Consider the following 27,476-nt stretch of genomic DNA (forward strand, 5'->3'; position numbering starts at 1 on the left):
ATATATCTCAATTCTTTAAACACTAACTTGTATCTTTTCAACTTTGTTATTACAAACTGTACCCCATTTGCCATTGATAAAAATCAAACGTCAGTATATCATGTGTTGTGTCCGGAATGGAAATTTTTTATTATAATAGCGTTTAAAGGGAGTATTGTTGTTTTAAATACCCTACACTATTCTCAGTTCTTAAACATTACTTTCTGCCCTCTTAGAGCTGTCATCACACACCATACCCCGCTTTCTGTCGTGAAAAATCCAGACCTACAGTATGGCGTTTGTTAAGCCTGGCATAGAAAACTTCTATACTCACAATGTTTCGAGGAGGTTTCATTGTGTTTATTGACCTATATAAATCTTATCTCTGCATACACCAACATTTGACCTTTGTGAGCTGTCATATAAAAAATCAGAAATATCAATACTGTAAGGGGATTAATGAATACAGAATGAAATCCCGCTGTCTTTAAGTGAAGTAACAGCTAACGAGATACAATGACATTGTCTTTTTAATGTTTAATGTATTTTTAGTGTGATGAGAAAAAGAAAAAAAGAACCTTGTATATGAATATTTTGATACTCGGAAGAACTTCTTGAATACAAGTATACTAGAATGTTAGCATTTTTCGTTAGTTCTTGTATCATACTTTCAACAATGTGTAAAGTCTTCGTCATCAATTAATACAGTCAAACATAGTTAATCATAAGTAGAAATAGCTAAAGCGTTTACATTTCCCATGACCTAAAATAATGTGATTAGCATTGAAGTCACTAAAAATGGGTTTCAACACTGAAATGAATGTTTTTGTATCATTGAACATAGTACTCCATGGGACAAAATGATTTTCCCAATTGTTTTGCAAAGTATTGTTTATGAGTGTTGAATTGTCCCTTTTTATTAATTCTAGAGTTATAGTTACCGTATATAACCCTCTCTCCAAGATTTATTTTAGAACAAATTGGAAGTGTGTCTTAATAAACGCAAGTCAGTCATATGTATTGCTCATATAATGTAAACTAATTTTCGTTCACCTTCCTATGGACAGTTTCACTAAGAATGTAAATACCAGATTGTACCTATTCCCTGTTTTTCAAAGCATGGGGATATTTAATTAAGTCACAAAAATGTGCAAGATATGAGCTAGCAAAACCAGATAGATTTCTTAATTCTGGTAAATGTTGTTAAAATGAAACTCCTTGAACAATATTTTGACTTTACCTACACAATTTTGTCTTTATCGACACAAGCAGTATATTATTGAACATTGTATTCCGATAGGAAATGTTGACTTTCTTATTTTTTTGCGAAGTATTGTTCGTGATAGTTGTATTGTCCTGTTTCTTCTTTTTAGAGTATTATGTACCGTATATTTCCTTTCCTCCTAGTTCTATTTTAGAAGATGTTGGTAATGGGTCTTAACAGAGAACCCATTCATATATATTGCTCGTTTGCGGTCAACTCATTTTCTATCAACTTCCTTTGCACAATTCCACCAAGAATGCTAATACCGAGTTGTATATATGCCCTCTTTTCCAGAACACAAGGATATCCAATTGAGTGACATAACTGTGAAAGATATGAGCCAACAAGTACAGATGTCTTAATTCACTATTACTGTTGTAAAAATGAATTTCCTGTCTGTTGATCAATATTTTGAGTGCCTCGTATCGGTTTTATTTTCATGCCAATTTTGTCCTCAAACCTGATACACCTATGTGTGTATAAAGGCTTTAACCTCCTGATACTGTTAATTAAAAGTAGATATTCACCTTTATTTTTGGTCATTTCTTAAAACACCAAAATGTGTCCTTTGAAAGCTGTCATCACACACCGTACCCCACGTATTACAAAGTGAACTCCAGATCGCCAGTGCCGCATTGTTTAGCCAGACATAGAAAACCAGAAATTATAATGTTTATATTATTGTGTATATTCACATAATTATAGACATATACATTATATATCTTATCTCTTTAAGCACCAAATTGTGGCTTTTCAACTTTGTTATTACAAACTGTACCCAATTTTCCATTGATGGAAATTAGCCGTTAGTATCTCATTTGTTGTGTCCGGAATAGAAAACTTCAATAATAATAGCGTTCGAAGGAAATATTGTTGTTTTTATTCCCATAGATAATTTTCATTTTTAAAAAATAGCATGTGTCCTTTGTGAGCTGTCATCAATCGCCATACCCCACTATTCGGCATCGATTTTCCAAATTGTCAATACCGCATTTGATGTGTTCGGCATAGAAAACCGCTAAAAACATAATATTAGTGTTAGAAGGAAGTACCAAAATGTTGATTCCCTTATTTTATAATTACTTACATAGTTTTTGTTTATCATAAATACCATCATTTGTCAACAGAAAGCTACCATTTCACACTGTGCCTAACTAATCGTTGTGTTACGTTTCGTAAAAACGAAATTCCTTTAACAATCTGTTGATATTTTGAGTGTCTCGTATCAGTTGCCAATTTTGTCCTCAATGGTGAAACAACTATTCCTGTATTTATGAGGGCTCTAAGCTCCTGACATTGTCGACTTAAAGTTGAAATTCACCTTTTTGTGATTTCTTAAAACACCAACATGTGCCCCTGAAAGCTGTCATCACACACCGTTCCCCACGTATTACAAAGTGGACTCCATTTTCTTTAGCATGCCAATTTTGTCCTCAATGGTGAAACAACTATGCGTGTGTTTATGAAGGCTCTAAGCTCCTGATTGTCGACTAAAAGTTGATATTCATCTTTTTTTTTATTTTGTCATTTCTTAAAACACCAACATGTGCCCCTAAAAGCTGTCATCACACACCGTACCCCACTTCGTATGAAGTAAATGCCAGACCTTCAGAACCGCGTTTGTTTTCACTGGCATAGAAAACCTCTATATTAATAATGTTTAAAGGAGGTATTGTTGTGTTTATTCACCTACATTATTCGCATTACTTCAAACACCAACATGAATTCTTTTGGAGCTGTCATACAAAATTTCAGAAATAACAACAATACTGTATGTCGATAAACAAATACAGAACTAAATCCTGCTATCTTTCAGAAAAGTAACAGATGGTCATATGTGAGACAACATTGTGATACACGCATGTGTTGTGTCCGGCATACACACGCTATATAATAGTATAGTGTTTGAAGAAAGGTATCTTTTTGTTTTTCCATTTATACTATTCTAATTTCTTAAAACACCAACAAGTATCTTTTGGAAGCTGTCATCACACACCGTACCCCACTTTCTATCATGAAAAATCCAGACCGTCAGTACCGCATTTGAAGTGTCTGGCATAGGAAACCTCAGTAATAATAATGTTTCAAGAAGGTATTGTTGTGTTTATTCATCTATATATCTATCACCTCTTCAAACACTAACTTAATTCTTTCGAATTTGTTATGACAAACTGTACCCCATTTCTGGTTAAGTTAAATCCAGACCGTCATTATCTCATTTGTTGTGACAGGAATGGAAAACCTCATTTATGTTGTTCGACGGAAGTATTGTTTTGTTTATTCTCGTATATAATTCTCATTTCTTAAAAACCAACATGTGGGCTGTCGGCATTCGCCGTGCCCCACTTTCCATTATGGCATATCCGGATTGTCAGTACCGCATTTGGTGTGTCCGGCGTAAAAAAACACACTAAAATGGTGATAATAATAATGTTTGAAAGAAGTAACAATATGCTAATACACCTATATAATAACTAACATAGTTTTGTCTATCATAATTACCATCAATTGTCAACTGAAAGCTACCCATAACACACTGTGCCCCACCTTTTGTTGTGGAAATCCGCAATAACCTTCGCTAATAGTTTTTTGACTTTCCCGATTTCGTTTTGCAGAGTATTGATCATGATGTTGAATTGTCCCTTTTTTCATTCTAGTGTATTCTGGATGATAAAAACCCCTCCCTCAAAGTTCTATTCCAGAACGTATTGGTTATGGGGCTATATAAACTGAAGCCATTCATATATTGCACATATGTTGTGAACTCACTTTATGTCAACTTCCTGTGAACAGTTCCACCAGGAATTTAAATCCCATGTACTTCTACCCTCCTTTTCAGAACATGATGATATTAAACTGAGTAACATAAATGTGTAAGATTTGAACCAGCGCAACAGGAACAGGTTTATGTCTAAATTCTGGTATTTTTTATTAAAATGAGTCTCCTTGAACAATCAGTTCATTATTATTTTTAGTGTCTCGTATCAGTTTCATTATCATGCCAATTTTGTCATCAAAGCTGAAACAACTATGTGCGTATTAAGGTTCTAAGCTCCTGGCATTGTCTTCTTAATGCTGATATTCACCTTTATAATTCTTCTTTCTTAGAACACGACGATGTGTTCTTTGAAAGCTGTCATCACACACCGTACCCCACTTATTACAAAGTGGACTCCAGATCGCAAGTGCCGTATTGTTTAGCTAGACATAGAAAGCCAGAAATTATATTGTTTATATTATTGTGCATATTCACATATTTATAGACATATACATTATATATCTTATCTCTTTAAGCACCAAATTGTGGCTTTTCAACTTTGTTATTACAAACTGTACCCAATTTTCCATTGAGGGAAATTAGCCGTCAGTATCTCATTTGTTGTGTCCGGAATAGAAAACTTAAATAATAATAGCGTTTGAAGGAAATATTGTTGTTTTTATTCCCATAGATAATTTTCATTTGCAAAAAATAGCATGCGTCCTTTATGAGCTGTCATCAATCGCCATACCTCACTTTTCGGCATCGATTTTCCAAATTGTCAATACCGCATTTGATGTGTTCGGCATAGAAAACCGCTAAAACATAATAATAGGGTTAGAAGGAAGTACCAAAATATTTATTCCCTTATTTTATAATTACTTACATAGTTTTTGTCTATCATAAATACCATCATTTGTCAACAGAAAGCTACCATTTCACACTGTGCCTAACTAATCGTTGTGTTACGTTTCTTAAAAACGAAATTCCTTTAACAATCTGTTGATATTTTGAGTGTCTCGTATCAGTTTCTTAAGCATGCCAATTTTGTCCTCAATGGTGAAACAACTATGCCTGTATTTATGAGGGCTCTAAGCTCCTGACATTGTCGACTTAAAGTTGAAATTCACCTTTTTGTGATTTCTTAAAACACCAACATGAGCCCCTGAAAGCTGTCATCACACACCGTTCCCCACGTATTACAAAGTGGACTCCATTTTCTTTAGCATGCCAATTTTGTCCTCAATGGTGAAACAACTATGCGTGTGTTTATGAAGGCTCTAAGCTCCTGATTGTCGACTAAAAGTTGATATTCATCTTTTTTTTTATTTTGTCATTTCTTAAAACACCAACATGTGCCCCTGGAAGCTGTCATCACACACCGTACCCCACTTCGTATGAAGTAAATTCCAGACCTTCAGAACCGCGTTTGTTTTCACTGGCATAGAAAACCTCTATATTAATAATGTTTAAAGGAGGTATTGTTGTGTTTATTCACCTACATTATTCGCATTACTTCAAACACCAACATGAATTCTTTTGGAGGTGTCATACAAAATTTCAGAAATAACAACAATACTGTATGGCGATAAACAAATACAGAACTAAATCCTGCTATCTTTCAGAAAAGTAACAGATGGTCATATGTGAGACAACATTGTGTTACACGCATGTGTTGTGTCCGGCATACACACGCTATATAATAGTAGTGTTTGAAGAAAGGTATCTTTTTGTTTTTCCATTTATACTATTCTAATTTCTTAAAACACCAACAAGTATCTTTTGGAAGCTGTCATCACACACCGTACCCCACTTTCTATCATGAAAAATCCAGACCGTCAGTACCGCATTTGAAGTGTCTGGCATAGGAAACCTCAGTAATAATAATGTTTCAAGAAGGTATTGTTGTGTTTATTCACCTATATATCTATCATCTCTTCAAACACTAACTTAATTCTTTCGAATTTGTTATGACAAACTGTACCCCATTTCTGGTTAAGTTAAATCCAGACCGTCATTATCTCATTTGTTGTGACAGGAATGGAAAACCTCATTTATGTTGTTCGACGGAAGTATTGTTTTGTTTATTCTCGTATATAATTCTTATTTCTTAAAAAAAAAACATGTGGGCTGTCGGCATTCGCCGTGCCCCCGCTTTCCATATATGGCATATCCGGATTGTCAGTACCGCATTTGTTGTGTCCGGCGTAAAAAACACACTAAAATGGTGATAATAATAATGTTTGAAAGAAGTAACAATATGCTAATACACCTATATAAACATAGTTTTGTCTATCATAATTACCATCAATTGTCAACTGAAAGCTACCCATAACACACTGTGCCCCACCTTTTGTTGTGGAAATCCGCAATAACCCTCGCTAATAGTTTTTTGACTTTCCCGATTTCGTTTTGCAGAGTATTGATCATGATGTTGAATTGTCCCTTTTTTCATTCTAGTGTATTCTGGATGATAAAAACCCTTCCCTCAAAGTTCTATTCCAGAACGTATTGGTTATGGGGCTATATAAACTGAAGCCATTCATATATTGCACATATGTTGTGAACTCACTTTATGTCAACTTCCTGTGAACAGTTCCACCAGGAATTTAAATCACATGTACTTCTACCCTCCTTTTCAGAACATGATGATATTAAACTGAGTAACATAAATGTGTAAGATTTGAACCAGCGCAACAGGAACAGGTTTATGTCTAAATTCTGGTATTTTTTTATTAAAATTAGTCTCCTTGAACAATCAGTTCATTATTATTTTTAGTGTCTCGTATCAGTTTCATTATCATGCCAATTTTGTCATCAAAGCTGAAACAACTATGTGCGTATTAAGGTTCTAAGCTCCTGGCATTGTCTTCTTAATGCTGATATTCACCTTTATAATTCTTCTCTCTTAGAACACCACGATGTGTCCTTTGAAAGCTGTCATCACACACCGTACCCCACGTACTACAAAGTGGACTCCAGATCGCCAGTGCCGTATTGTTTAGCTAGACATAGAAAACCAGAAATTATAATGTTCATATTATTGTGCATATTCACATATTTATGGACATATACATTATATATCTTATCTCTTTAAGCACCAAATTGTGGCTTTTCAACTTTGTTATTACAAACTGTACCCAATTTTCCATTGATGGAAATTAGCCGTCAGTATCTCATTTGTTGTGTCCGGAATAGAAAACTTCAATAATAATAGCGTTTGAAGGAAATATTGTTGTTTTTATTCCCATAGATAATTTTCATTTGCAAAAAATAGCATGTGTCCTTTGTGAGCTGTCATCAATCGCCATACCCCACTTTTCGGCATCGATTTTCCAAATTGTCAATACCGCATTTGATGTGTTCGGCATAGAAAACCGCTAAAAACATAATAATATTGTTAGAAGGAAGTACCAAAATGTTTATTCCCTTATTTTATAATTACTTACATAGTTTTTGTCTATCATAAATACCATCATTTGTCAACAGAAAGCTACCATTTCACACTGTGCCTAACTAATCGTTGTGTTACGTTTCGTAAAAACGAAATTCCTTTAACAATCTGTTGATATTTTGAGTGTCTCGTATCAGTTTCTTAAGCATGCCAATTTTGTCCTCAATGGTGAAACAACTATGCCTGTATTTATGAGGGCTCTAAGTTCCTGACATTGTCGACTTAAAGTTGAAATTCACCTTTTTGTGATTTCTTAAAACACCAACATGAGCCCCTGAAAGCTGTCATCACACACCGTTCCCCACGTATTACAAAGTGGACTCCATTTTCTTTAGCATGCCAATTTTGTCCTCAATGGTGAAACAACTATGCGTGTGTTTATGAAGGCTCTAAGCTCCTGATTGTCGACTAAAAGTTGATATTCATCTTTTTTTATTTTGTCATTTCTTAAAACACCAACATGTGCCCCTGGAAGCTGTCATTACACACCGTACCCCACTTCGTATGAAGTAAATTCCAGACCTTCAGAACCGCGTTTGTTTTCACTGGCATAGAAAACCTCTATATTAATAATGTTTAAAGGAGGTATTGTTGTGTTTATTCACCTACATTATTCGCATTACTTCAAACACCAACATGAATTCTTTTGGAGCTGTCATACAAAATTTCAGAAATAACAACAATACTGTATGGCGATAAACAAATACAGAACTAAATCCTGCTATCTTTCAGAAAAGTAACAGATGGTCATATGTGAGACAACATTGTGTTACACGCATGTGTTGTGTCCGGCATACACACGCTATATAATAGTAGTGTTTGAAGAAAGGTATCTTTTTGTTTTTCCATTTATACTATTCTAATTTCTTAAAACACCAACAAGTATCTTTTGGAAGCCGTCATCACACACCGTACCCCACTTTCTATCATGAAAAATCCAGACCGTCAGTACCGCATTTGAAGTGTCTGGCATAGGAAACCTCAGTAATAATAATGTTTCAAGAAGATATTGTTGTGTTTATTCACCTATATATCTATCATCTCTTCAAACACTAACTTAATTCTTTCGAATTTGTTATGACAAACTGTACCCCATTTCTGGTTAAGTTAAATCCAGACCGTCATTATCTCATTTGTTGTGACAGGAATGGAAAACCTCATTTATGTTGTTCGACGGAAGTATTGTTTTGTTTATTCTCGTATATATTTCTTATTTCTTAAAAAAACATGTGGGCTGTCGGCATTCGCCGTGCCCCCTCTTTCCATATATGGCATATCCGGATTGTCAGTACCGCATTTGTTGTGTCCGGCGTAAAAAAACACTCTAAAATGGTGATAATAATAATGTTTGCAAGAAGTAACAATATGTTAATACACCTATATAATAACTAACATAGTTTTTGTCTATCATAATTACCAACAATTGTCAACTGAAAGCTACCCATAACACACTGTGCCCCACCTTTCGTTGTGGAAATCCGCAATCACCTTCGATATTGCTAAAGAAATATCTTTAGAAATTGAATGCTCCAACATGTCCCATTGTCTTGTACCACGTGGAAAACTTCAGTGATGAAGTGTATTATTATCAATATTATGAATAATTAAAATATATGCATAACTAGGAGCAATCGCAGGAAAGGAATATTCTTGACAGTGCTCTCAATTCCTCTGCTCATATGGATGTTGTGTTGTTTCATCTTTATATGTACATGTTTGTCTTTAATCGACACTAACAATTTTCCACTGAACGCTGTCGTCACACACTGTACCCCACCTTCCATCATGAAAACTCAAGACAGTCAGTGCCTGGCATAGAAATCTCTATGCAAACAATAACAGGGTTCACATGGTGACAGGGTTCCCAACATTATGATGCAAGGACGTATTGAGATGTAAGTTGCATTTCTTCTTACACCAACATTTGTCCTTTGGGAGCTGCCATTTCACCCCGTACCACATTCTCCGTCACGGAACATTCAGATCGTCGGTACTGGCTGACATAGAAAACCTCAGTATTGATTACGTTTCAAGGAGGTATAATTGTGTTTATTTACCTTTATTATTCTTGTTTCTTAAAACACAAACGTATGTTCTTTGAAAACTGTCATTACTCACCGTACCCAATTTTCGTCAGTTCCGCAGTTGTTGTGTCCGGATTAGAAAACCTTTATAATAATATTATTTGTAGAAAGTATCGTTGTGTTTATTCACCTACAGTGTATATAATCCTCATACCTTTAAACTCCAACATGTGTCCATTTGAAGCTGTTACCACACGCCATGCCCCATTTCTGTCACCGTCAGTACCGCATTGTGCCACAACGTACTCCGGAGTAAAGACATGTGTTTTTAATTTCTTCAAGTATATGAGTTCTACATTTTGCTGATAACTAGAAGTTCATTCGGAGCTCCTCGGCCATTTTTTATCGACAACAACGTCGGATGCATATGGACGGTTTACATACTCAAAAATCGGTATGTTTAAGTCCGCTGCAAGTGGATCGCGTAGTAATTTAATTCAGCAGTTTAACTTAATGAGACTGAATTCTTATAAATCTTTATTATGTTTGCAATGATACACTTCAATGGCAATTAATTCATACTTCGATCAATAAAGACAAGCTAAACACTACATTTAATTATTGGTATGATTAAAATTAATACGAACTACATTTACTGATGCGCCGGCATACATCCGAGGTTGTTTTCGATAAAAGTGGCCCAGTAGTTCCGAATGCTAGAAATCCACTAAACAGGTTGCGAAAATCTACCATGTCGAGCTGACGGTCCGAAGCCCATTATTCTGTCTACGTCATATACACGTGATCCTACCTAGCTTCCTTCGTAGCACAGGTATCCTCCCAGGATAATGGTCTCGTGTAAATGCAAGACCGCACACTATATTTCTCATTTCTTAAAAAAGTGTATGTCCATTGTGTCTTTCATCACAAGCCGTGTCCCACTTTCCATCAAGAAAAGTCCAGATCATTAGTACCGCATTTGTTGCGTCTGGCATAGAAAACGCCCATAATGATAGCGTCATCTGAAAGCTATCATCGCACACTGTGCCCCACCTATCGTTGTTTAAAATCCGAAATCCAGTTCGATATTGCTACAAAGAAATCTTAAAAAATTGAAGACTCGAACGTGTTCCAATATCCCAGGTGAAAATTCCAATGATTATATTTTATAATATAGTAGTATTGTTGTTTTTTCACCAAAATAAATGTAATTAATCAGCACTAACACATGTCAAGAAGTCATCGCCCACCGTGACCTTGCAATCTTGGAAAATCCAAACTTTTAGATGGCCCTGTCAACGTTAAATTTTGCAAAGAGCTATAGTAGAAAATGCTTGTTTAAGTAAGCGTTCGTTGTTTCTTCGTTAAGCAGGAAGCTGTTTTTAGTTGCCCTACAAAAATCGTATATGTAATACAACACAAACAAGCATTACTTTCGTCACAAACCGTGCCTAATTCGTCTTCATGAAATCCCAGAATGTCAGACGTTCTACCACTTTCGAGTTGTTTATATATTTATCGTAGGCATAGAATACGCGTCTTACAGATGTGCTCTCACGTTACCTGTAAAAAATCACTTTAGAATGTACGGTGAGTATAGGATTAGTCGTATAGAAAAATTGTCATGCATTGCAGATACCTCTTTTTCCAGCAATGTGATTCGTGTAAACTTGTATGTGCATGTTCACCAGTATACAGTCGAACCCCGTTAGCTCGAACTCGGTTGACCTGATTTCCATGTTCGCTCGAACTGGATGTGAGGGAGCGATTTTTTTACTACCGACCGTTACAATTCCCGCTTGGCTGGATTTTCCCAAAAATCGAGGTATTTTCACCAGTTCCTGTTAATTCGAGCATACGGGGTTCGACTGTATATTTACAATAATAAATATTTGCTAGGTCAAGTTGTTGACCAGTGGTTTGTATAACGTTATTGAAACTATTGTTTATTAAGTTTATATTTATTTTATTTCAAGAACATGATGTACGATCGTACGTATTTGCCTAAATGTAAATGTTTTACAAACTGTTATTAATGACCTAAGTAAGAGGTGACATGTGATGTTGTTCTTTTTCAGAGATCTTTGCCTTGAAATAAGAACATTGTGTTACTTGCCTGAACTACATATTAGAGATTGACTTCATTTCTTGTTGACGATTTCTCAGAACCTTGTTAAATCTAGCAGCGTTGTTAACGTGATCATTGTATATGTTACAATATTTACTGCTCTGGATGTTTTTAAGCGATACATTTGTGATTTGCGGTATTTTTAACAAGATCTGAGACAACTGTTGAGCTGTACTTGCTTTTTTAATATAAAAGCAGATCATCAATAGTTCATGTTTAAAAGTTAACAACTCACTTTGGTTTTTCACACTTTTTGACGTATGGTTTTCATATTACGTGTTTCGATTAGATGTAAATGTATCGGATGTTAAGGCAAGCTTGTCATTTCAGCCAACCAACTACATGAATCGTGGTGCCTGGTAGCCCAATGTAAGTTTTGATAACATTGGAAAGGGTATTATACTTGTTTCTACTTCGTATATTAAATGACCGAAAAATCCATTCAGATTTAGTTATGACAGCTTCTATTGTTGTTCTTTATTATCCCCCGCCGAATCGAAGATTTCGGGAGGGGGATATTGTTTTGGCGTTGTCCGTCCGTCATTCCGTCCGTCCGTCAATCCGTCCGTCCGTCTGGTACCATATCTTGGTAGGCATTGATCAGAAAATGTTCAGATTTGGTCAGAATGTTTCCCTTGATCAAATCTCGACCCTTTTGAAAGTGGGTCACTTGGGGGCAAAAACTAGGTCACTAGGTCAAAATCTGTGGAACATACTAGAGGCATTATACATGTTCAAATATTCATTAAACTTAATCAGAATGTTTTACTTGATGAACTCTTGGTCGTAAATAAAACTGGGTCACATATGATCAAAGATTAGGTCACTAGGTCAAATCTTAGAAAAATCCTGTTCAGAACCATATCATGGTAATGATTGATCAAGTTATGTTCAAAATTGGTAATGACGTATCCCTTGATAAAATATAGACCACTTTAAAATCTGGGTAACATGGGGTCAAAAACTAGGTCAGTAGGTCAAATCTTAGAAAAATCTTGGAACATACTTGAGGCATTATACATGGTCAAATATTCATAAAACTTAATCAGAATGTTTTCCTTGATGAAATCTTGGACTTATTTGAAACTGGGTCACATATGATCGAAAATTAGGTCACAAGGTCAAATCTTTCAAAAATCTTGGCCGAAACTATTTTATGGTGGTGAATGGTTTGATTAAGTTCAAACATGGTCAGAATGTTCTTTTGGGTTAAATTTCGACTGCATTTTAAAAGTGTATCATATGGGTCAAAAACTAGGTCACTAGGTCATATCTTACAGAAGTCTGGGAACACTCTAGAGGCAATTCATCTGCTCTAATTATGTCTCCCCCTCTCTGGGGGAGACATATTGTTTTTGCCCTGTCCGTCAGTCCGGTAGTCCGTCAGTCCGTCCGTACGTCACACTTCGTTTCCGATCGATAACTGGAAAACCGCATGACCTAGGATCACCAAACTTGGTAGGGAGGTATGTCGTGAGGTGTAGAGGATCCCTATTGTTTTTGGGGTCACTAGGTCAAAGGTCAAGGTCGCGGCGACCCCCAATATAAAAAACATTTCTGCTCAAAATCTTGAGAACGGTTTGACCTAGGTTCACCAAACTTGGTAGGGAGGTTGGTCATGAGGTGTAGAAGATCCCTATTGTTTTTGGGGTCACTAGGTCAAAGGTCAAGGTCGCGGCGACCCCCAATGTAAAAAACATTTCCGCTCAATATCTTGAGAATGGTTTGACCTAGGTTCACCAAACTTGGTAGGGAGGTTGATCATGAGGTTTAGAAAACTCCTATATTTTGGGGGGTCACAAGGTCAAAGGTCAACGTCGCTGTGACCTCTAATGTAAAAAAATATTTCCGTGCAATATCAGGAGAATGCTTTGTTCGTTTCCGATAGATAACTGGAAAACCGCATGACCTAGGATCACCAAACTTGGTAGGGAGGTTGGTCGTGAGGTGTAGAGGATCCCTATTGTTTTTGGGGTCACTAGGTCAAAGGTCAAGGTCGCGGCGACCCCCAATATAAAAAACATTTCTGCTCAAAATCTTGAGAACGGTTTGACCTAGGTTCACCAAACTTGGTAGGGAGGTTGGTCGTGAGGTGTAGAGGATCCCTATTGTTTTTGGGGTCACTAGGTCAAAGGTCAAGGTCGCGGCGACCCCCAATATAAAAAACATTTCTGCTCAAAATCTTGAGAACGGTTTGACCTAGGTTCACCAAACTTGGTAGGGAGGTTGGTCATGAGGTGTAGAAGATCCCTATTGTTTTTCGGGTCACTAGGTCAAAGGTCAAGGTCGCGGCGACCCCCAATGTAAAAAACATTTCCGCTCAATATCTTGAGAATGGTTTGACCTAGGTTCACCAAACTTGGTAGGGAGGAAGTACAAATTTCATGTCCATCATTGATTATTTCTCACCTACGACCACACAATGGGGGAGACATGCGCTTTTTCAAAAAAGCAATCTCTAGTTTTCATGAAACTTAATCAGAATGCCTCAATGGAATCTTGGAGTAGTTTGAAACTAGTAGGTCATGTGGTGTCAAAATTGAGGTCAAATCTTAAAAAAACCTTGTGGACACTATATAGGCTATATTTTTTGCAATACATCTGGACCAATCTTCATGAAACTTGATCAGAATGTTTGCCTTGATGAAATCTTAGATTAGTTTGGAACTGGGTAACATGGAGTCATAAACTAGGTTTTTTGGTCAATTCTAAATGTTACATTATATACAACAGTTTTTTTATTTCAAACAGTTTCAATCAAACTCAAACTCATTAATATGTATTTCATTAACAATTGATTTCCATTTCTTGACTTAGCCCCATCAGGCGGGGGATATCAATTCAACGAATTTGCTTGTTTCAACTGAACTGGGGCGTGGAATGATAGATTGTTACAACATACTAGAAACAAGAATCTTGATCAAAAGTCGGGTGTATTATAACAAGAAACATTAGTAATATGAGCTATTTTCCAACATGGAGAACAAACATACATCAAAACTTACGATTAAGCTGGTGACCTTGAAATAATGTTGAATATTGTTGAATGTTTCAAAGTCAACACCGTTTTTGCAATATTGTTATCGGTATATTTTTACATACTATTACTCTACACAATAAACCCTTTCTAGTGATACAACAATAACATGGACTTACCAGGCATCAAAGTTTTACATTATTGTTCATCAAATATCATACCATCGTTTAATATATGTTAATTCAGTCAAGGCGAGGTTACCTCATTGTGTCTATACATGTGTTATAATTTATTTTTTTTACAAATGTTTGGCTACTTAATAAAAATGTGTAAAGAAACAGAAAATAATGTTTCTTGTTTAAAACGTCTGTTGTTGTTATTTTGTTTCTTTGTTGTTGTTGTTTCTTCGAAGAATGTCAACGTCATTTTATAGCCATGGTGTCGTTGTCGGATTCGTTGTTGATATGAAAAAGCTTTAAATTTGGTCATAATTAAAAAAAAAATTCAAGATATGCAAGTGAAACTTAGTGCATAATATGTAATTTATAAACTACCTGACAGTTCAGCAAAAGACAGAACACGCTTAAATGATGTTAGTTTATTGGAAATAAAAGTTAATCATGTGACGTCAGGTTTGAAGTTGATTTTCTCGAAAACGAGGTTACCCCATTTGGACCAAATATCTCTCAGTGCGTCGCATTATGTTGCCATCGACGGTACGCACTTGTTTATCAAGGCTCAAAACCCTACCTACCAGCGGATTAAGGATTTACTGTGCAAGGGTGTATTAACAGTGTGTGTATACCACGTGATACAGTACGTTATTAATGCTACGTCGGAAGGCAATATTTTGCAACGAATCATGACTTAATGATGACTTAAAACAAAGTTTAGAGGCCAGTTTAGTTGTGATTATTATCCCCGAAAGTGGACATATCCCACCGACCGTCCGTCCGTCCGTGTGTCCGGCTCAATAACTCGTGTCCGGGCTGTAACATTCCCTTGTATGGACATATTTTGAAATAACTTGCCACATGTGTTCCACATACAAAGACGACGTGTCGCGTGCAAGACCCGTGTTCCTACCTCAAGGTCACACTTAGTGTTTATTCACAATGGATTGTTGCATATGAAGGACATAGAGTATAGGTTGTCGTGTCCGGGCTGTAACTTTTCCTTGTATGGACAGATTTTAAAATAACCTGCCACATGCGTTCGAAATACCAAGACGACGTGTCGTGTGCAAGACCCGTGTCCCTACCTGTAAGGTCAAGGTCACACTTAGTAATTATTCACAATGGAGTGCTGCATATAAGGACATAGAGTATAGGTTGTCGTGTCCGGGCCGTATCTTTCCCTTGTATTGACAGATAAAATAACTTGCCACATGTGTTCGACATACCAAGACGACGTGTCACGTGCAAGACCCGTGTCCCTACCTCTAAGGTCAAGGTCACACTTGTGTTTATTCACAATGAAGTGCTGCATACAAGGACATAGAGTATAGGTTGTCGTGCCCGGGCCGTAACTTTTCCTTATATGGACAGATTTTAAAATAACTTTCCACATGTGTTCGACATACCAAGAACACGTGTCGCATGCAAGACCTGTGTCCCTACCTTAATGGTCAAGGTCACACTTAGGTGTTTAATCACAATGGAATGCAGCATATATAAGAACATAGAGAATAGGTTGACATGTCCGGGCCCAAGAGTATACGTTGCATTTACTTCTTGTTGAAGACCGGTATCAAGAATTATATGTTTGCTCGGCTGCAGCAGTATATCTGGCTACCAGACTACAGTTGTCTGTCCGTTCTGTATCTCAATAGCAATCAACCATTCAAGCAAAACAAAGGATTAAATCCCAACAAATGCTGCTTCACAGAAAAGGCGATGTGTTTTATACAACTCCCATATACCTGGCCTATACCGGCTGATACTTGTGTTTTGTCTGTTCTGTTAGTTAAATAGTCGTGAAGCAAATGTATCACAAACCATGTTGCGTTAAACACCACTATCTAGTGCTCCAAAACCAATGATACAAACTTAGATCATGAAGCCTCCCCCATAAATGGGGAGACATGCTGTTTTTGCTCAAATTGTCTGTCTGCTTGTCTGTCTGTCCGTCTGTCCACAACGAATCGTGTCCGCTCCATTATTTATGAACCGCTTGAATGATTTGCCATAAATGTTCACATATTGAGACGATATGCAGAGCGCATGTTTCAGCCAGCTCGGTTCAAGGTCATAGTCACACTAAGAGGTCAACGTTCAAATGACTACAATTATCGGCCGCTCTATATGTCTTGAACCCCTTAAAGGATTTTCAAATAACTCGCCACAAATGTTCACCATATTGAGACGATGTGCAGAGAGCGCATTTAACAACCAGCTCAGTTCAAGGTTCAAGGTAACACTTTGAGGTCCAAGATCATGTGACTATTATATGACTACATTTCGTGTCCACTCCATATGTCTTAAACCGCCTGAAGATTTTTGAAATAACTCACCATATATTGCTCACCATATTAACACGATGTGCATAGCCAGCTCGGTTGAAGGTCATGGTCACACTAAGGTAAAAGATCAGATGACTACATTTCGTGCCCATATGTCTCTTGAACTCACAAATGTTCACCACATTGGGGCGATGTGCAGATGGGGTATCATCAGTCTAGTTCTAGTGGAATCTGCTTTGAAATTCGTGCCCGTTCTGTTATATCAATATCCGTCAACCAAATTTAAAGTGAAACTTTTATTCAAAATCATACACATGTATACCAAACATAAATTCTGACTGATAAACCTTTAACTACTTACTAAATAATACATGTATGGAAAATATTAATTACTGATAACAAGATTGTAACCGTGTTTTTAATTACTGAAAACGCAAAAGTATTAAATGATTGGTGAATGCTAAAAGATTTACTTTGATCTACTATAGTCTCATAAGGTAGAAATATCATGTTTTCAGCACCTTTCTTTCAAATTAAACTCGGTTTCCTTCATAAGAACCATTGTTTTCGAAATGTATTCATCCTTGTTGGTATATCAAAACAATTGTATCAATTATGGTAAATCTTAGTTGGGAGTAAGAGTGCATCTTTAATACACCTTTGTACAAACTCAATGATCATCACCGACATTTCCTAAAGTGTCATTAAGCAATTTATTCCGTTAATCTTACTCTCAATTACCTTACTATTTCTTTCAAGCATACCCAAGTGACGATCAGTTTGTGGGAACTTGATAAATTGTGGCAGACTAATTGTATACAGACAATTGACAAATTAAATTAATAAGGACACATAAATTAGATGCAACTTAATCAAGATATAAAGATGCGTGTGAGGCCTATCTCTGTTTTGTTTTGTACGTGGCGATTATCCCGTTTATTGTATGAATAGTCTTAGCATTTATAGCAAGTAAGCACAGTGTCCACCAATAACATAATTATTAAGTGACATTCTCGGATGGTTGCAATGTTTGTTAGTATGTGAGTAGGCTATATAACGGCCACAAGCGGTCCAGGGACGAGAGCGCTCCCGGCGTCCCGCCTGAATCGTCCAATTGTACTTTTTATATTTTTTATCTAAGAAAAACACTAATAAAATACACCCACAATGCACCAGACCAGGAATTGTTGAAAAAAAATTTGGGAAGTACCCAAACCCCCTGCCAACCGTGACTTTACATCAAATACATTTTCCGATCCGAGGGAAGGGCGCACGTTAAAATGTCACGCCCCCTAAGTTACGCCCCCTCTAACGTAAAATTCTGAAACCGCCCCGAACGGCTCATATAATGTCATTTACATCAAAGTAATAATGTAAATTTTAAGTGTCGAATACTGCTTTAGAGGACAATGTCCGTATGTGGTTGCACATTTTCCACTCCGTTTATAAACATCGGTCAACAAAAAACTGTAATATTCAAGTATCAAATACAATATAAATTCTCCCAATTTTACGCCCATCTGATGCGTACAAGAATCACTATCTCGTTGAAACGCCTGGACATGGTGGTTTGAAACCAATTCTGTGTCCAATCGGTAACTTCTGCAATGGTGAACTACTTACTTTGTTATTACTACTATTAATTTACTTTAAACTTCGATAATGTTTACCACCGATATTATTGTTTTGAGGAAGAGGGAAGTTTTCTTCAACCAATGTTTATATAAAACAATGGACGCCTAAACTTTAATTGAATAAAAACACATTGTTCATTGTTAATCCCATAATTGTGTTGAAAAAGGACGAAACGCCTTGATTTTCTAAAGATTAACAACATAATGTGGGCTTTTGTAAAGAGAAAAAAATGCTATCTCATTTGTTAGTCATCGTCAACGCTTGGTCAATACAGATCATGCGATTTTGCAGACGAGTTTTACTTAAATTATAATAGCTTACCTGCAAATAAGATATCAATTTAGTTCCTATGATCACGATGGCAGTTTCAGAAGTTTACATGGTTTCGTTTGCGCTGTTGTGTAGTTGCTTTTGCTGGGCACTTTGTTCGGAATGCTCTTGTGCCAAGGTTGAACGGGAATGTCACAGCAAGAAAGATGAATACATGGATCTATTTAAGTTCTTCATGGACGCATGTAAACTTGATAATGCCTCATCGACTGCTATTCTTTCTGAAATGGAAAACATCAAACAACGCCTAGATCTCCTTGAAGGCAGACAAGGTAAATTATGACATGTTTATGGATTTTCCCAATAAACTTGGCATTAAACGACAGACGCATGTTTACATACTTGAAAATAGGACTGAGGATTATATATTTACTAACATCGAATTACGTGGTATTTATGAAGCCACGACTAACGACTACTATCTCGTTAATAACGTCGTCGTGCGATTTCTTCCTCATACCATTTTTATCCACGGCTGCGGACCACGTCTTTGTATATCGGCTGATTCTTGTTAACGGCTCTTTAAAAAGAAAGGCCGATGGCTTCACATTAAATATTGAAAGAACTATGCAAATGAGGCATAGTACAATATGAAAGATGTGTTGCAAGTATTATCTTATCAACTTAATTCACAGCATGTGGTTTTTTTACTGATATGTTTCTCCTCTACTATGTAGGTTCTGTTCCGGTTGTATTGTTCAGGGCGAAAACAATTCCGGATTACCAAATAAGACCCACCCAGAATCAAATATTCAGATTCACCGATGTCATGGCAAATGTTGGGAACGGCTATGATCCGGCAACGGGAATATTTACAAGCCCAACCACTGGAACATACCTAATCACAGTGCAGTTTTGTTTTTCTCTGAACTTTCAGGGGTTTTACTTCGTCCATGATATAATTGCTGACGGAATAACAGTTCTGCGATCTAACTATGCAGAGGAGACTGGCAAATCAAGCGACTGTCAATCACACGATGTAATTCTTAGACTTGAAAAAGGGTCTGAAGTATACCTCAAATATATTTATGATACCACAAACGAAATAGTTATTGGATATGATGAAAGATCTAAATGGAATATGTTTTCAGGAACACTTCTGAATTTATAAATGATATACACAGTATAGGTCAGCCCCATTTATTGAAGAACGCAGTTTTGTTTTGCCTCATTAGCCCTAATGGCGACGACAATGTGTTGTCTTCTAAAACTTTAACGCTGACTATTCCATGATTTACATACCACGTGATACTACGTCATAGGTAAACAGAATGTTGATGGATATTTCGGATATTTTTCATCCGACATGACATCGTTTCACTTTTTATACCAATGTTTAACTACATGACCAAAGTAAACATGTAACGTATTTGTCACATTAGATGTTACACTACTAAATACTTTATTTAAGACATGTTCAAGTTGTGAAGTGACATACATGTACGCGTACAGGATACCGATTTGCTGTCAAGTTGTTGGAAATGTAACACGTGCTTACTAATACAATGTACAACACATATTATTGAAACGTTACCCCGTGTAAGCACAAACATTATCAAAAAAGACAAATACCAGTCTCCCTTTGCATGTTACGGTAATCACCGGTGTATAAGGCCTAAAAATGTTTGGTTACGGTTAGATCTTGTCCAAAATCATGTAGTGTAGGTAGGCTTTTTATTTCTGTATATTATGCTTTATGTAAGAACGTTTTTGTCACTATTGGGTGCTGGCGTGAACGTTATCAGTATATCAGAACTTATCAATATAAAGCTGTTTAAAACTTGAAATTCAAACACACAGACAAAAAAATATCCCGTTAAATCAACAGACATTAAGAACAGTATGATCGGTGCCTTTTTTCCATAGATAGTGCTAGTTAACATTAGCAATTGAACAGTAATATTAGTACTTACACTTCTTTAAAGTTATTCATGTTAAATGTTAAAGTTTGTGATAAGGCAAATTTAATTTCACATAATATTAGGTAATTATTACATTGATTGCATTAATGTTTTTGTTTGTGCTAGCGTTTTTTGCTTTGCTAAGTCTATAATATTATCTTGATCTTACGTAATACATATTGACGTCTTTAAAATATTTGCCTTCATATATATCCTGTTTTGAAGTAACTTTTATCTTATATCTCTTTTAGATTTATCTTGTTAACTAAGAATGTAAAAATGTATGTTTGTTAATGGATAATTCATAAGCTTTAATGTTGAATATTGTTAGATGTATAACTATTTAAAAGAAAAATGTGTTAACAGTTGTTCATGTATGTACCATTTGCTTAAGTTTCTTTGATTCTGTTTTCGCTTTTTTAATAAAAGTTGATAGATGAAAGTCACATACTCTCCCATAAATAAGAATGTTTACTGATTAAAACAATTTGATTGGTTAGTTTTTATTATTGGCTATTTATTGACCAATCAATAAACATTTTTGAAAACTTTGATCAAAACAACAACGTATTCAGAGTAATACAATTGGCTGCCAATAACTCGCAATACACTTTCATATATTATTGCTAGCAGCAATTATTTCAACTTGATTTATTGACAAAGATTTGACCTGCTCCAAAGAGATAGTATATGGTTTGCCAATTGGTTTAAGTTCGAAATCAAATGATGGGATATACAAAACTTGAAGCCGTATACGTAAACTTTATTCTTCTATACTAAGTGTTTCCATGTTTTTAATATTGATTAATTCATTTTTGTTGCAGTAAGGCTCGCTCTTCTGTTTGCTTTTTGACGTTTTTGTTTGAATCAATGCGACGTTTAAAACTGTGTTAATAATCTTTGGGACAGGTGTGAATCGGAACCCACAAACTAGTCTTATTAATCTATTTGCTGTATAATAAGACAAACAGTTGTATTTGCGAATGTATTAGATTGATTGTATTGATTGTATGGATATTATTATCAAACATACTTATTTTACATTCGCTTCATTAGTGCTTTGATACTAAATAAACAGTTTAACATGACAATTATGATCATTCCTATGATTCAGGTTGATTGGACAACATGGCCGCAAATGTAAATAGTATATTATTTTGTTTCATCAAACAAGTTTCATATTCAACAATCACTAGCCTAGAACTTAGATAGTTGGTGTGTTAAACGAGGGACGAAGTTCTTAGACCATATTCACTAACGCCTTGAGTCTAAATTTGAGACTCAAAACTAAGAAATCTTTTTTTTTTTTAAATGTAATTAAAATAAACTTTACGTTAAAGCATATATAAAAGATTCAAAGACAGTTGTTAGTAAATACGTGCCCTGTGCCTTGTTGTTTAACTCATACCCTTGGTAAGGATTGGCCCTGCCCTGGCGCGCATTTTTTACAAAGGCCAAGTTGAGAAAACATCTCCTAAAACTAGATAGGTCAAAGCTAAGCTAAGATAGTTGGTATGTGTCATCAGCTAGATGTACTTAAGTGTATTGAAGTTTATTATCCCACGCGAGGTTGTTTTTTTTTGGTGTTATCCGTCTGTACGCCATTCCATCCATACGTCCGTTATATTTTTGTTCTGTCCGGAACCATATCTTGGTAGGGATTGGTTGGATAATTTTCAAACTTGGTCAAAATATTTCCCTTGATGAAACATACTGCTTGTAACAGGTGGTCGCATGTGGTTAAGAACAAGTCACTTTGCCAAATATTTGGAACAAATCAGATGCATTATGTTTATTCCAAATTTCACCAAACTTAATCACTATGTCAAATCTTATAAAAAAATAGAGCAAAATAGAGGCAACATATCTCATCCAATATTTATGAAAATTAATCAGATTATTTTCCTTGAAAGAATCATTGAATGGTTTGAAACTTGGTCACATGAGGTCCGATACTAGGTTATTAGGTCAAATCTATGATAAATCATGTCTTGAACCAAATAAAGATATCGACTGGTTTAACTTTGTTTCAACTAAGTAGAATACCCCCCCCCCCCCTTCCCCTTGATAGACTTAAATAGTGGACCACTTTGGGTGAAAAAAAACTAGGTAATCATTTCAAATATTTGAGAAATCTTGGGACCAATCAGAGGCATCATATCGGCTGCCTTCTTCATGAAACTTATTCAGACTATATGCTTCGATAAAAAAGTGGATTAGTTTGAAACTTGATCACATAGGGTCATATTAAGACCAATAGGTCATATCTTACAATGACCGCGTGAGCAACCTATAGCTTATATTTCTGGCTAACCATTATAAAACGTTATTGACAAATAAATAAGGACTCATATATTATATACAACTTAATAAAGATATATTGTTGCGTGTGTGGCGTGTCTGTTTGGTTTTGTACGTAGCCAGTATCCCGTTTATTGTATGAATAGTCTTAGCATTGATATCACGTTATCACAGTGACAAACAACAACATGATTGCAAAGTGACATTTACGGATGGCAACAATGTTTGTTAATATGTGAGTATGCTAAATGACGACCACAAGCGGAACCAGGGGCGTCGGCGCCCCCACCCCCCCAAATCGTCCAAGTGTAGTTTACAATTCTATATCTAAGACAAAAAATAAAATACACCAAATATGCACCTTTTCGGACCAGAACTTGTTGAAATTGTCTTGGGGATGTACCCCAAACCCCCTGCAGACCGTGACTTAACATCAAATAAATTATAAATTTCGGTTCTGAAGGAAGGGTGCAAGTCAAAAGGTCAAGGCCAATAAATAACGCCCCCTCTAACGTCAAATACTGAATCCGCCCAAAGCGGCTCATATTATGTCATTTCGTTAATAATGTAAAGTTTAAGTGTTGAATACTGCTTAAGAGGACAATCGATATGTCCGTATGTCGATGCACATTTTTCAATCCGTTTATAAACATAGGACAACAAAATGTAAAATATAATATTCAAGTATAAATTACAATATAAATTCTCCCCATTTTCCGCCGTTCTGATACGCACAAGAATCACTATCTCGTTGATACGCTTGGGCACGGTGAAATTGAAACCAATTGTGTGTCCAATCGGTAAATTCTGCAATGGTGAACTAAATTTACTATTAAATGTAACGATTTTTACCACCGATACCTAGCAGGTGTCAACTTGCCTTGTTTTGAGGAAGATGGAAGTTATATATATATATATATATATATATATATATATATATATATATATATATATATATATATATATATATATATATATATATAAAATAGCAGTCGACGCTTAGACTTTTATTGAAAAAAACACATTGTTTATTTTCAAGCCGCCCATAATTGTTATGTGTTGAAAAAGGACGAAACGCCTTGATTTTCTAAAGATTTACCACATAATGTGGGTTTTTGTAAACAGAAAAATGCTTTTCATCGTCAACGATTGGTCAATACAGATCATGCGATTTTGCAGACGAGCTTTTACTTGACTCAGAATAGCTTACCTGCAAAAAGGATATCACCTTAATTTCACGGATCACGATGGCAGTTTCAGAAGTTTACATGGTTTCGTTTGCGCTGTTGTGTGGTTGCTCATTTGTTCGGAATGCTCTTGCACCCAAGTTGAACGGGAATGTCACAGCAAGAAAGATGAGTACATGGATCTATTTAAGTTCTTCATGGACGCATGCAAACTTGATAATGCCTCATCGACTGCTATTCTTTCTGAAATGGAAAACATCAAACAACGCCTAGATATCCTTGAAGGCAGACGAGGTAAGTAATGACATTTTACGGATTTTTCCAATAGCATGGCTATAGGAGACAAACACAAGCTTACTGACTAAGCGGTCGGATAGAGGATGCTACATTGAGAAGGAAATACATAGTTCATTTTAATACTTACAATGAATTACGAGCATTTTCAGGTATATTCACAATACCACTAGCCAACAAATTATTGGAGTAAATAGTCATAAATGGAATGTATTTTCAGGAACACTTCTGAATTTATAAACGATTCTTTATAAAGGATGTATATATGATGTAAACAATACGTTTTTTTGCCATTTAACTGAAGAGCACACATTCTCACTTAAATATATATATATATGTGTGTGTGTGCGTGTGCGTGTCCGTGTGCTTGTACGTGCGCGTGTGCGCGCGTGTGCGTGTGTGTGGCCATTCTGCATTTAATTTTAACGCCTTGCACAGCTTAGGGGAAACGCAATTAAAACCGTTATTGTCCGGCTGGAGAATGTCCGATATGCCGATTCTGTTTACATATGACTTTTCAACCACGTGGTATATTCACCGTTTACACTGAAATAAAAAAAGATTGGTAAATTGCGAAAATTTGTTACTCAAAGATGCCTGTATACGTAGCAAGTTACACACTTGAGTTTACATATTGTCACGTGGTCAAGTGACAAAGATGGACGCGCTTTGGATACCGATTTGCTAAAATGTTTAGTAGGTAATGGAAAATACGGTACAGCACAAATATTATTGAAACGGGAAGCACAAACATTATCAAGAGTATGCAAATATCGCTCTCGGATTGTATATGATAAATTATGAACGCCCCTTATCACCTGTAAATAATTCGCATTAACAATTCAGCAGCAATAGTAGTACTAATACCTTTTTATGTATTTCCTGTCAAATGTTAAACTTTTTGTGATTAAATCAAATTTGATATTTTAAGATATTTGATAATAACTATAACATTGATTGCATTTAAGTTTTTTTATTGTTGTTGTCCGTTGTTTCTTGTCTGACCTTCAATAAAACAATAATGAGTAAATAAACAGCGTCACAAGAAGGCTTGATCTGGTTTCCATATACGGCTAATACTTACAAAAACAATTTTGTAAACGAGAGATTTCACTTGGATTTTATTTGTTCATAACATTTTTATTCTCCTAAAGTTGCTTCATCCTATCTGGTTTGTCTAGTTCCATGGATGCAAGTTATGTGGCATGATGTTGTTGACGAATTACAAAATAGCTTAAATATGTTGCATGTTCATTATTACAATGAGGACTAGATGTTAACATAGAATAGACAAAGATAATGGCATTTCGGAAAAGGGGCAATTTACGTGAAAATGAAAAAATGGACATTGGACAATAAAATATTGAAACAGTTTATGATCTTAATTACCTTGGAACAGTTTTTAAATACACCGGGTCTTTTGTTTAAACCAAGAATCCATAGCAGGGAAAGGTATTTAGGCTTTTTATGTACTTATAAATAATACAAAGCTTTACAATTTTAAGCCTGGCTTTCTTTGTCAATTGTTTGACGCCTTTGGTGGGGCCACGTTGAATTATGGGGCTGAGATATGGGGATTTTCAAAATCGAAGGAAATCGAGCGTATTCATCTTAAATTTTGTAAATATCGTCTTGGTGTTAAAACGAGTTCATGCAACATGGCTGTTTACGGTGAAATTGGTACCCTTTATACGTCAATAGATATGCTAGGATTATATTTTGGTGTAAAACTATTTCTACCGACAACATAATCACAAAAGAATTATATAGTGACAAGTTAGGAAACCTTGATTATCGTAACAACTGGGCCAATAAGGTAAAATCTTTGTAAGATATGTCATATGTGTGGTTAAATCAAAACTCAATTAATTTGAAGAACTTTCATAATTTTGTTTAAGAATAGAGTCCTCGATGTGTTTAAGCAATCATTTATGAATGGATTGGCAAAAGTACTACCCCATTCACATATAAACTCATTAAGGATCATTTTGATTAAAAAATATTATATTAGAAACCCAAGTATATACAAATTTATCGAACTAATGTTATCAAAAAAACGTAAGCATACTAAGAAGCTTAGGTATAGTTATAAATCAAGCATTTATGTTAAGAAATTCTCTTATAAATAACGTCATTTACATAGTTCATGTATTATTGCATTTGTAAATAACCTCCCATAGTATTTCATTACTATATTTAATATATATCTCACAGTTTGTTTTAATATGTATCTATTTTTTCCTTTTTTGATACCATCTTGTTTGTTCTTTAATTTAACTCCTTTATACGTTTCTCTTTTCTTTGTATTTAGGCCACGCATCGTTGTGACCATACTTAATATTTATATGTGTGTTTATATTTTCTCTATCTTGTCAAGAAACTGTTAAATAACATGTTTACGACAATAAACATTTCTGTCCGTCTGTCTGTCTAGCAAATATTCCCCATTTTGTTATATTGCATGCTCTGACAGTGTAAAACCAGATTGCCCGAATATTGCGCGTTCAGATATTGTCAAGTGGTACTCCAAGTAGTTTTCACATGGTAATGCATTGTGTGAATACCACGTGATACATTGCGTCATAAATGCTACGTAGGAAGGCTTCGATTGAAAGTCTTAAAACAATGATAACTCTTCATTTTCTATACCGTTTGAAATGAAACATAGCGCAGTCTATGTCACATACGGAGCCCCGCCTTCGGTCTTTTATCAAAGTTTAAAGCTGCACTCTCACAGATTGAACGCTTTGACAACTTTTTTATTTTTTGTCTTGGAACGAGCC

At 35.6% G+C, this 27,476-nt stretch overlaps 1 protein-coding gene across 1 annotated transcript; it reads left to right on the forward strand.

The window, feature by feature from the left end:
* Positions 1–18,965: 18,965 nt before the first annotated feature.
* LOC128238302 (uncharacterized) lies at positions 18,966–21,357 on the forward strand. The gene is made up of 2 exons (XM_052954089.1): positions 18,966–19,282; positions 19,688–21,357. Exons 1-2 carry the CDS (start codon positions 19,030–19,032, stop codon positions 20,119–20,121), a joined length of 687 nt encoding a protein of 228 aa, XP_052810049.1. The 5' UTR covers positions 18,966–19,029; the 3' UTR covers positions 20,122–21,357.
* The last annotated feature ends 6,119 nt before the right edge of the window (positions 21,358–27,476 follow it).

This window comes from Mya arenaria, chromosome 1 (assembly GCF_026914265.1).
Source record: "Mya arenaria isolate MELC-2E11 chromosome 1, ASM2691426v1".
NCBI lineage: Eukaryota > Metazoa > Mollusca > Bivalvia > Myida > Myidae > Mya > Mya arenaria.

Coding starts and splice junctions, on each gene's coding strand:
- LOC128238302 (XM_052954089.1), top strand. CDS start 19,030: ATGATCACGATGGCAGTTTCAGAAGTTTACATGGTTTCGTTTGCGCTG. Junction 19,283..19,687: donor TCTCCTTGAAGGCAGACAAG/GTAAATTATGAC, acceptor TCTACTATGTAG/GTTCTGTTCCGGTTGTATTG.